We start from the raw sequence: 12,403 nt of genomic DNA on the forward strand, positions 1-12,403 counted from the left end.
TGGTGCTTGATCTCAATGCTCCAAATGTCTCTAAGACCAGTTTTTTGTTTTTTATTCAAAAAGCCATATAACAATTTATACCACTGTGTGGCCTGGTGTCCCAAGAAATCCGCCTGAAAGCAAAGGAATTCCAAACTATACTGGTTATTAAAATCTTTCCATCCAGGGAACCCCTCCTGAATAGCCTGCTTCAGCTGCAACCATTTAAAACTTTGTGATTTATTTAGACCATATTTTTGCTGCAACTGTGAAAAACTAAGCAGTTTACCATTTGAAATAACATCATTCAAAGTTCGTATACCTGCAATAATCCAATGCTTCCAGACGATTTGAAATCCGCCAATTTTAATCTTGGAGTTTAGCCAAATGGATTGATTTAATGATTTAGAAATTGGATTAGGTGATAAATTGCTAACATAACGTAAAGTTTTCCAGGTATCTAACAATATTCTATTTTCTTTATATATTCTAGGCATTTTTATACTAAGAATATGAGAAAGATGCAAAGGAAACATGATTCACCATTCTAAGTACAGCCAATCTGGGATGTTTTCCATGAGCTCTGGGAGGACCCAATACATACCCTGACGTAAAATATAGGCTTGATGTTACCTATAAAAATTTGGAAAATTTACCTCACCCTCCACAATTGACTTTTGTAGAGATGCTAAAGCAATTCTAGGCCTTTTACCCAGCCAAACACAATTTGTAAGAATACCATTTAACTTTTTTGTAAAAGGACCCTTGAAAAAAAACTGGTATCATACTCATTTGATAACAAACCACAGGCAATATCATCATTTTAATAGTTTGGACTCTTCCCCACTAAGAAAGATGTAAAGGATTCCATTGCTCACACATCTCTGTTACTTTTCTTAATAAAAGTTTTTCATTCTCCTTCACTGTATCCTCTACTGTGTTTTTAATATTAATACCTAAGTATTTTAATCCATCTTCTTTCCAAACAAATGAGAATGATTCAAATAATCCTTTGGTACAATGGACATTAAGCGGAAGAACTTAACTCCAATTAATCTTATATCCTGAAAACTTTCCAAATTTCTCTACCAATTCAAGTAAGCATGGAATGGTAGTTTCCGGATCTCTCAAATAAAGCAATATATCATCTGCATAAGCAGAGATTTTATATTCCCAATTCGAATAAGGAATACCCTGTATCCCCTTTGCCTGATGAATGGCTAATAACAAGGGTTCTAAAACAACATCAAAAAGCAAAGGAGACAAAAGACAACCCTGTCTAACCCCCCTTCGCAAGTTAAACCGATCTGATAAATTATTATTAATGTATAATCTTGCACCAGGGGAACTATACAGCATCTGAATAATTTGAATAAATCCAGAACCTATACCAAACCATTCTAATGCTTGATACATAAAGGTCCATTCAACTCTATCAAATGCTTTCTCCGCATCCAAAGAAATAAAAAAGGCCAGATTATTCATGTATTTTGTTAAATTTAGAGAATGAAAAGCCAATCTAGTATTATTAGAAGAATGTCTCTTCGCAACAAATCCTGTTTGGTGCATATCAATAATAAAAGGGAGAGCTTTAGCCAATCTTGAAGCCAATATCTTAGAAAAAAGTTTTCCATCTACATTTATTAACGAGATAGGCTCATTTTAAATGTACCCACCTACCTAAAGGGTCCGAATCAATCATTTAAAAATTGGCTGTACATTTTCTATTAACTAATATAGCAACCTCAGCTTTTTTTTCAATTGCTGGAGCAAAAAAACTTCTACAAACCCAACCCCTTTCCAGTTTCCTAGATTCTAGTATTGACAGGTGTGTTTCTTGAATAAAATATAAATCAGCATTTTGCTTTTTTAGGAAAGCTAACATTTTCTTTTCTTAATCTGGTGATTAAGGCCATTGATGTTTAAAGAAAAGATCTTAATCTCCATCTCCCATATGCATATAAAATTATTCAATTTAAAATAATTAGACACCAATACACATATAATATCCATTGACATATGAAACTGATTTTCTATACCCCATCCTTCCCTATCTTCTTATCCCTGATGTTAAAGAACCCCCCCCCTCATCCCTCCCCTCCCTCCCACAGAAATTGATTGCCTTGGAACACACATAGGATTAGTAATCGCAATACCCTCCCAGGCAACATTTGATCACATTTTCTTCTCACCAAATAAATAAATAACAATATATTTATAATGCATATATGAGACAAGTAATCATTAGAAGTATCCCTAGTATTATTGCAATCTTACCTATTATAAAGAAATCTTCATATAAACTTATTTTAAAGGTTATTTCATTAAAGCAAGATTACCATTTCATATGACATCAATTTAATCCTTCTAATATCCTTTAAATAGAATTTTATTTAATCAACTTTATTATAAATATTCCTCTATCAATATATTACTATTAATTAATTGATATTTTCAAAATTTCATGAATAACCTATAAAGATTATCCATGACCATCCCAAAATGCAGAAATATTAACTCCTTTTCTCTATTTAAGACTTCCACCAACTTAATCAAACATATTAAACTATCTTTTCATTTAATTAAGATATCCATAAACCACCAATTACTTTGTTGAAATTACTATATTCAATTTCATCAAATTTCATCAGCATTTTATATTTATCAATAAAACATAACTGATATAATAAAAATAAACTATACTGGTTGAAAACGAATAAATCAGAACATAAATATCATTTTATTTTGAACCAAACTAGAAATAATAATGAATGTATCTCAATCTTGTATTAATTTACATCCCTTTTTCTTTTCATTCTTCTTTTCTTTTTCAATCTTCTCTTCTTTTCTCACTTTCTTCACTTCTTATCTTCACAAGATGTGATTGCTAAAATTGAGAAAACTCATCTATTCTCAATTCCGTTTAATTATATATGGAACTCTTTTCATTCTTCAAAGTTCCTTTTTTTACTACAAATTGAAATGTCCAAAACCCCAAAAATATTGTAAAGTCAAAGATTTATAATCTAAACCCATTTAAAAAGACATTGGCTCAGTACTTGTCAAGAAATCCTTTAACTTTTGCGGCTCTTCAAATTAAGGGACTTATTTCCACTTGACACCCTCATTCTTGCAGGAAAATACAATCCATACTTGAGACCCTTTTCTTTCAACTGAGGTCTCAGCTGAAGAAATTGCTTTCTTATGTCCGCAGTATGCTTTGCAAAATCTGGCAAGAACAGCAACTTTGAACCTTTATAGTTTAAATTTCTGTCAATTTAAGCCAAATTCAAAATCTCCAAAGCTTGCTGGAATCTTAAGACCTTAAGACCTTAAGGCCTTGGCTTCACTTGGCTAACTGACTGTTTAGATGGAATTCTGTGTGCTCGTTCTATTTCCAGGGGATGTTTTTAATTTAACTGCAGTAATTTGGGCAAAAGGGTTTCTAGGAACTGCACAGCATTTTCCCCTTCCAAATTCTCAGCCAAACCAATAATTTTCACATTCTTCCTTCTTCCACGATTCTCATAATCTTCAAGTTGTTTCTTTAAGTCTTTAATATCCTTACTGTCAGCTTTACACTGAACCGCGCTAATTTCCAACTGCTCCAGTTTGTTCTCCAGTGTCAACATTCTCTGACTGGCAATCTCCATCTGCCTTTTAATAATCACAACTTCCTCTTTAACTTCAGCGATCCCATTCGCATTATCCTGGAGCATTTACTTAATGCTCCTAAATTCAGCCATCATTTCATTTCTATCCAGCACATCAATGGTTTCTTCAGGGAGAGGCACCTTCGACGGTGTGCACAGACCTTGTTTCAGCTGTTTTGCCGATCTTCCTGCTGCGAAGGCAGCATCTATTTTCGCCTGCCGTGTAGTCGCCATACTCACCAAGATTTTCACAGAAATTGTCCGTCGAAAAAAACGCAACGTACTTTTAAAATTCTTAGCGTGTTGCCTGGGTTTGAGGAGCTCCGCGATTACACCGCCATCTTGTGCGCTGCCAAGCCACGCCCCCTGCTTAACTTGTTTTAATTGATGCTAACAATGTGACAATTGACTGTCATTTAAAACCCAATTAAAAAGTGATTTTTTTTAAAAAAAAGGCGCCACTACATAGCCTTCGGTACAGTGCTGGACTTCAGTGGATACTACTAGTAAGCTTATGGCTGACTGCCTTCAGAGGCTTGCTAGGCTTACAAACTGACACCAGTCTCAAAAATAGGATTCCAGTTATTATATCCAATTTCAACAAACTGAGACCAAACACATAAGAACATAAGAATAGCCTTACTGGGTCAGACCAATAGTCCATCAAGTCCAGTAGCCTGTTCTCACGGTAGCCAATCCAGGTCACTGGTACCTGGCCAAAACCTAAGGAGTAGCAATATTCTATGCTACTGATACAGGGCAAGCAGTGGCTTCCCCCATGTCTTTCTCAATAACAGACTATGGACTTTTCCTCCAGGAACTTGTCCAAATCTTTCTTAAAACCAGCTTTGCTAACCGCTCTTACCACATTCTCTGGCAATGCGTTCCAGAGCTTAAATATTCTCTGAGTGAAAAAAAATTTCCTCCTATTGGTTTTAAAAATATTTCCCTGTAACTTCGAGTGTCCCCTAGTCTTTTTGTAATTCTTGACGGAGTGAAAAATCGATCCATTTGTACCCGTTCTACTCCACTCATTGCCCTGATCTTTCCCTGAAAGTAGTGTGCCAGCTGTATTTCATCTGGTTGATGTGAGATCGAGCCTCCTAAAAGATCTTGAAGAGACATTTAAAGGAATTTTTGGATTGACTTATAAGCTTTTTGTAGTATGATTTTTTTTGACCTCAGTGCAGCTAGCTGGTATTGTTTTATTTTCCTCCTCCAGTGGATGAAACGTTTCTGCATTTGGTCTTTCCTCCAGGCCCTTTCTAGTTTCCTTACTTATGGCAGTTCTTATGGCAGTTAGGGTGTGGGTGCGCAGTCGGGCCATAGGAGGTTCAGGGGGGAAGGGGGTTGTCCGTCAGGAGGGATTGGGCACCCTTCTGCCGGTAATTGCGCGGGTGTTGGGGGGGTTGTCTGGCAGGAGGGATTGGGTGCCCTCCTGTCGCAGCAGGCAGGGCAGAATTAAATCTTCAAGGGCCCATAGGCACACAAGTACACTGTGCTCCCGGCCCTGCCCCACCCATGTCCCATCCTGCCCCGCCCCCATTTACCTGTTTTCTTATTTTTTTATGCTTTTTATTAAATGATTATATATATCCCTTTTTTATTGTAATTAATCTACAATGAATCAATAAAAAATAGTTTGTTTCATTCAAAATGAGCAATAATGACTTTCCATGCATGTAAATAGCGGATTTTAGCGCTGGGAGCTGCACTGATTGCCTCGCGCTGCTCCCAAGGCTCATAGGAACTCCTGGCATTAAACTGCTAGCGCAGTTTAGTAAAAGGGTATCATAATGTAGATAAATAATAAATCAATAGGACAAACTACTAATGATTATAATCATAATAAAAAGCAAAATACCAAAGAATTAACAGACTATAGGAGAGGAAAACAAGGAGTATACTGTATGTGAAGATGGAAGCAGAATTAGTGCATAGTGAATGAGTAGACCATGAAGATTGTGAACAATGAGCACCATAAGTGCCATATTGCAGTGTTTTTCAACCACTGTTCCGCGGCACACTAGTGTGCCGCGAGATGTTGCCTGGTGTGCCGTACGGTCAGGGCCGCCATCAGGGCAGTACCACCAGTCTAGGGAGAGGGGCGGTCCGCCCCACGTGGACAGGAGAGAGCTGGACGGGGGACCCGCGGAGTTCAATACATCTCCAGCCGCGAGGCTCGTCTTCTGTTCCTGCCTGCCCTGCAGCTAACATATAGCCGATCGCAAGCGTTCCCCGATGTCAGCGCTGACGTCGGAGGGAGGGCTTAAGCAAAGCCTGCCCTCCGACGTCAGCGCTGACGTCGGAGAATACTTCCGTTCGGCTATTTGTGCGCGGCAGGGCAGGCAGGAAGCAGAAGACAAGCCTTGCGGCTTGAGCTTCGTTTTGCTGAGAAAGTTGCAAAGATGGGCTGGGAGGCAAACACGGAACACAAAAGGGGGGAGGGAGTGCGTTTTGGACACAAGGCATGAACTTGGGAAAGAGATGCTGAGGTGGGGGAGGGAATGGGTTTTTGGACAGAGAAGGCATGGACTTGGGAGAGAGGAAGGGAGGGAAAGAGATGCTGAGGTGGGGGAGGGAATGCGTTTTTGGACACAGAAGGCATGGACTTTGGAGAGAGGAAGGGAGGGAAAGAGATGCTGAGGTGGGGGAGGGAATGAGTGTTTGGACACAGAAGGCATGGACTTTGGAGAGAGGAAGGGAGGGAAAGAGATGCTGAGGTGGGGGAGGGAATGAGTGTTTGGACACAGAAGGCATGGACTTTGGAGAGAGGAAGGGAGGGAAAGAGATGGTTGTGTACACGGGGAATAGAAGAAAGGAGAATTTTTGGTCATAGGGAGGGAGTGAGGTACAGATAGTGGCATACCAGGGTGGGGGGGGCGGTCTGCCCCACCCCAGGTTTACATCCCAAGGGGGTGCACAGCTGGCCACCCTCCAGTGTTGTCCCTAGGCCGGCAAACTGCGGCTCTTTAGCCACTTGAGTGCCACCGCCGCCATCGGGAACAGGCCGGCGCCAAGTTCTCCCTGCTTTTCCCTGTGGGGCCGGCCAACTCTCGCCACTCGCGTCAATTCTGACGTCGGAGAGGACGTTCTGAGCCAGCCAATCGCTGCCTGGCTGGCCTAGAACGTCCTCTCCGACGTTAGAATTGATGACAGGTGGCGAGAGTTGGTCGGCCCTGCAGGGAAGAGAAGCAGGGAGAACTCGGTGCCGGCCTGTTCCCGATGGCGGCAGTGGCAGCCTATTCCCCAGTGGCGGTGGCAGCATTATAAAATACTTTCTTTGTGTTTATTTGATTCCTATATATTTATATATAGTAAATATAGGCACAGTTAAATTTTTTAACTTTTTCTAATTGTGGTGTGCCTCGTGATTTTTTTCATGAAACAAGTGTGCCTTTGCCCAAAAAAGGTTGAAAAACACTGCCATATTGATTAAACTAGTGAGAAAAAGGCAAAAAAAGAATAGCAGAGTACAGAACTTACTGCTGAAAAAATTCTGCAAGCATAGAAGGAGGAAGAAACTAATAAATTATGTCAGTATGTAAAAAGACTAAAACTAAAAAGGGAGATTAAATTAACCAAATTATAACATCAGAGTCCCTTACTTAAATAAAAAATGGTGGTGCTATGGAGCAGTGCAAAATGGAATTGAAACCAAAAAATAACAAAAAAAGGGGGGGAACATAGATAAATGAAAATGCCATATAGATATTGCTTTTAACTGATAAACCATATGAAGAGCCGCTGGTAAAGCCCCAAAAAAGAACAGTAAAAAAACCTGCATACCGTGTTGCACTGAAAGAGCCCTCGGGCAAAAGCTAAAAATAAACACAACTCTACTGAATACAAAGCCGATCGGTTGTAAAGTGAAAATTATAAGACACTCTTTTAAAACAAAATTACAAAAGCCAATTTAAACCGGAGATTTGTGAAAAATGAAACATATTGGGCTCATACCTTTGTTTGAAGAACAGCACCGTTGGGCAGCAATGTAAAATGAAAATGAAATCAGCAGGGAAAAACCCTATGGACTTTTTCCACTTTAGAAGACGAGAGGGGGCTTAATCGAGATCGCGAGTTCAGGTGGGAGCAAGAAGCAAGGGAGGGGGGGGCCCGCTTTGCTGTTAAAAAAAACACCAATAAAACCACCCAAAAACCTGAGTTTGTTTCTTCAGCGTGTCCCCCTGACTATTTCAGGCCCTAGGCACGTGCCTAGTTGGCCTATTGGGTAATCCAGCCCTGGCAGTAGGAGAGATTAGGCATCCTGCTGGGGAAAGTTCGGGGGGATCGTGGCAGAAGAGATTAGGCATCTCGCTTGCCAGTGAAGATTGGGGGGGAGGTCACAGCAGGAGAGACTGAGCATATCTTCTGCTGCGATCGTTGGGGAGGGGGAGCAGTTCAAGGATTCTGGAACCGGCGTTTATGACAAACACCAGTTATAGAATCTTGCTTTTAGGCAAAGGACTGGCCCCTCCTTGGCGATTAAACTGCTAAACATAGAGGTAGGCCATTCTAAAAAAAAATTCATTTTGGATGTTTTTTTAAAAGAATGAACCAACACAAACAAAAAAGGAAACAAAAGACAAAATGAAAATGCCTTTAAACCTCGAAGGTGCTCAGAACCAGTGTATGGTAAGAAAGTAACCAAACCGGGGCAAGAATGGACATTTCCCTGCTGCCTACTTTCTGCGCCTAGGGACTTAGGCCAAAAGGGGACTTAGATGTTTCTTTTGATTATGCCCCTCCACGTGTACAAGATTGTGTAAAGTGTATGCAATCTGTAATCTGTCTAGAACTCCGCTTTACAAGGATTCAGCGACATATAAGACCATATATAACAGTACTGTGCAGTATTATATAACCTGTACACCTTGAGGCTCAAAGAAAATATTTCCATGAATTTTAGATTTAGCTGCCAAACCTCAGAAACATATTTGACTAATTAATATGCCCTTTTGTTCACCCCAGTTGTGCCACTATCACCTCGATGGAGCTTGGGGAGACACTTTCATTTGATTGTGCTGGGATGGAGGGACGATATGTGACTCTTATGATCCCAAACCGAAATGAAACCCTGACAGTATGTGAAGTTCAGGTCTTTGGTTTGTCTGCTGATTTGCCAGGTAAATACTGTAATACCTTATGACATCCAAAGATAGGATAAACAGATTAGTGTCTGATTTCAGCAAATGAATGAAATCTTTTGTTATAACTAGCTTATAAGAAATGCCTTCCCATTCATCTAGTCCAGAACTTCTCAAGCTAGTCCTTGTTAATGAAACAGATTTGCATGCACTGCCTCTGTTCATTGTGGGTATCCTGAAAACCTAACTAGCCGAGTGTGTCCTGAGGATTAGGTTGAAAAGTTCTGATCTAGTCTATTCAAGGTTTTACTGATTTCTTTTTTAGCTTGTCTACAATTTCAACAAAATCATCTCTGAACTAAGTTAAGAAAAATTTTAAGAAAAAGAGAAATACTGCCAGCTATAAAAAGAAAGGGTATAAGTATCAAAATCGTATGTAACAAAGTAACATAGTAGATGATGGCAGATAAAGACCCGAATGGTCCATCCAATCTACCTAACCTTACCCACTCTTTAAATTACTGATTCAATTTAAAAATTTTTGTCATCTTAGCAAGAATCCAAAGCTCTGCCCGGTACTGTGCTTAGGTTCCATCTACTGAAGTCTCTGTCAAAGCTCATCACAGCCATGGAAGCCCTCCCCAGCCCATCCTCAACCAAACGGCCATATACAGACACAGACTGTGCAAGTCTGCCCAGTACTGGCCTTAGTTCTTCAAAATTTACTATTATTTTCTGATTCTAGATCCTCTGTGTTCATCTCATGCTTTTTTGAACTGTCACCATTTTCCTCTCCACCACCTCCCTCGGGAGCACATTCCAGCCATCCACCACCCTCTCTGTAAAGAAGAATTTCCTTATATTGCTCTTGACTTTACCACCCCTCAACCTTAAATTATGTCCTCTGGTTTTACTATTTTCCTTTCTCTGGAAAATATTTTGTTCTACATTAATACCTTTTAAGTGTTTGATCGTCTGAATCGTATCTCCCCTGTCCTCTAGAGTATACATATTTAGGGCTTCCAGTCTCTCCTCATACGTCATTTTCGTTGCCCTCCTATGGACCGCTTTAAGTCTACTTACGTCCTTCTCCAGATAAGGTCTCCAAAACTGAATACAATACTCCAAGTGGGACCTCACCAATGACCTGTACAGGGACATCAACACCTTCTTTCTCCTACTGGTTACGCCTCACTTTATATAGCCCAGCATCCTTCTGGCAACAGCCACTGCTTTGTAACACTGTTTTTTTGTCTTCAGATCTTCGTACACTATCACCCCAAGGTCTCTCTCCCCATCCGTGCATATCAGCCTCTCACCTCCCAGCACATACGGCTCCTTCTGAATATTAATCCCCAAGTGCATTACTCTGCATTTCTTTGCATTGAATTTTAATTGCCGGATATTAGACCATTCCTCTAACTTTTGTAGATCCTTTTTCATGTTTTCCACTCCCTCCTCGGTGTCTACTCTGTTACAAATCTTGGTATCATTCGCAAAAAGGCAAACTTTTCCTACTAACCCTTCAATAATGCCACTCACAAACATATTGAACAGGATTGGCCCCAGCACCGAACCTTGAGGGACTCCACTACACACCTTTCCTTCCTCTGAGCGACTTCCATTAACCACCACTCTCTGGCGTCTGTCTGACAATCAGTTTCTAATCCAGTTCATCACTTTGTGTCCTAACTTCAGCCCATCAAGTTTGTTCAAGAGCCTCCTATGAGGAACCGTGTCAAACGCTTTGCTGAAATCTAAGTAAATGACATCTAGCATATATCCTTGATCCAATTCCCTGGTCACCCCATCAAAAAATAAGGTGTGTGCAAGTGGTATCATTTACCCAAATCTATCCTAGGGGAACCCTAGCCATTCAGGTTTTCAGGCTATCCACAATGAATATTCATGAGATCAATTTGCGTGCAATGCCTTCTTGGATTGCAAATCTATCTCATGCAGATTTATTGTGGATATCCTGAAAACCTGGACTGGCTGAGGCTCCTCCAGGACAGGTTTGGGAATCACTGTCTTACATGTATAAGTAGCAAAATCATGTATGTACATGCCAGTAGCGTAATTTAAACATAAACAACAAAATCACATGTCGCTTGGACTTAAGGGCCAAGATGGCACCCTAGCAGACGTGTGTTAAGCTCTCCAGTTGAACCACAACTTGTGTGCAACCAGGATGTGGGAAAGGAAGGCTAAACTAAAGATTTACCCATGTGCATCCAGTGAACCTTCTAAAATGGTTCAATCAGCTCTGAATTTCAGTATGGCTCAACCATGGATAGGTGAACCAGTAGTTTTGGGCAGCCATAGGAGTACTGCAGAGCTCATCTTGGAAAGAGCATCATTGAATCTCATATTGGACATTGGGCCACCACAACTCAGAAGTGAAGCTGCATGCAGTCAGAGGAACGCCTGATGCTGAATAGCTCTAGTGGAGCATTAACTACAGAGGGGGCCCTAGTTGCAGTTTCTGCCCTGCTTGGAGAGGGGAGAGGGTGATGGTGCACCCACAGCCACTCTTGGGTTTCAGAATCAATCTTCCTCCATAGTACTGTGAAATTTGCTAGAAAAACCAGCAAACTTTGGATACATAGGAAGCTCTCAAGTTACTTGACAACTCTTCAGGTATCTGTTTTATATTTTTAAACTTTTTGTTTCATTTAATTTAAATGGTCCTTTTTCTTAGATATTTCTTGGCTAGAAACCCAGAGCTCTGCCAGGTAGTGTGCTTAGGTTCTGTCTACTGGAGTCTCTGTCAAAGCTCAATTCAGCCCATCTTGACCATCCCAGCCATCGAAAGCCTTCCACAGCCCGTCCTCAACTGATTGTCCATATACTGGCCTTAGTTTCTTCAATGTATACCCATTATTTTTTTATTAGAGATCTTCTGTGTTCATCCCACACTTGTTTGAACTCTGTCACCGTTTTCTTCTCTACCACCTCCCTCGGGAGCGCATTCCATGCATCAACCACCCTCTCCGTAAAGAAGAATTTCCTAACATTACTCTTGAGTCTACCACCCCCTCAACCTCAAATTATGCCCTCTGGTTTTAATTTAATAATTTTAAGTTCAGGCTCTAAAACAAAATGAACTGAAAATTTTTGTTGATCTGATAGAGAGATAAGTAACTGACGTGCAATCACTGAATACTCATTAAGTAAAAGAAATAGAATTGTTATTGAAGATTTGTCCTTTTATCATGATTTTCCAAATACTCCAATCTTAGATTGTTGTTTTTTTAAACTTTCCTAAATGAATTTCACTACTGGACATGATTAAAAAATATTGCCATAAGGTGTTGGGAAGTTTAGAAGAATCTTGCCCTTATCTGTCATTGCTTAGTAGAAATGTCCAATGCTGAGTGTCTCGGGAGATAATTCTAGAAGCTCAATTCAATTGATCTTCATGAGAGATCTTTGAAACTAGTTGTGGGAAGATCCACTTTGTTTGTTACATTTGTTTTGGAACCAAAACAGAATATAGTTTTCAGACTTGACTTTAGACATATTAATGAGCAATTTTTTGGGGTCTTATGTTTGTATATTTCTTGATCTTTCTAGAGTACACGGTTTACGTGAAAGAAGTTTTTGGCTTTGAAGCTGAGGCTCCTGGCTTTAGACAAATTGGCATCGCAAAAGTGGCGCCAACTCTAGGCAGAATGCCTATTT

At 40.2% G+C, this 12,403-nt stretch overlaps 1 protein-coding gene across 1 annotated transcript in view; it reads left to right on the top strand.

Annotated features, from left to right (window-relative positions):
* LOC117357167 (pentraxin fusion protein-like) overlaps positions 1–12,403 on the top strand; it is a 191,589-nt gene that overhangs the window by 103,737 nt on the left and 75,449 nt on the right. Inside the window, exon 10 of the mRNA XM_033937539.1 lies at positions 8,604–8,758. Within this exon, the coding sequence (XP_033793430.1) occupies positions 8,604–8,758 (155 nt within the window). The remainder of the gene's footprint in view (positions 1–8,603; positions 8,759–12,403) is intronic.

This window comes from Geotrypetes seraphini, chromosome 3 (genome assembly GCF_902459505.1).
Source record: "Geotrypetes seraphini chromosome 3, aGeoSer1.1, whole genome shotgun sequence".
NCBI classification, from domain to species: domain Eukaryota; kingdom Metazoa; phylum Chordata; class Amphibia; order Gymnophiona; family Dermophiidae; genus Geotrypetes; species Geotrypetes seraphini.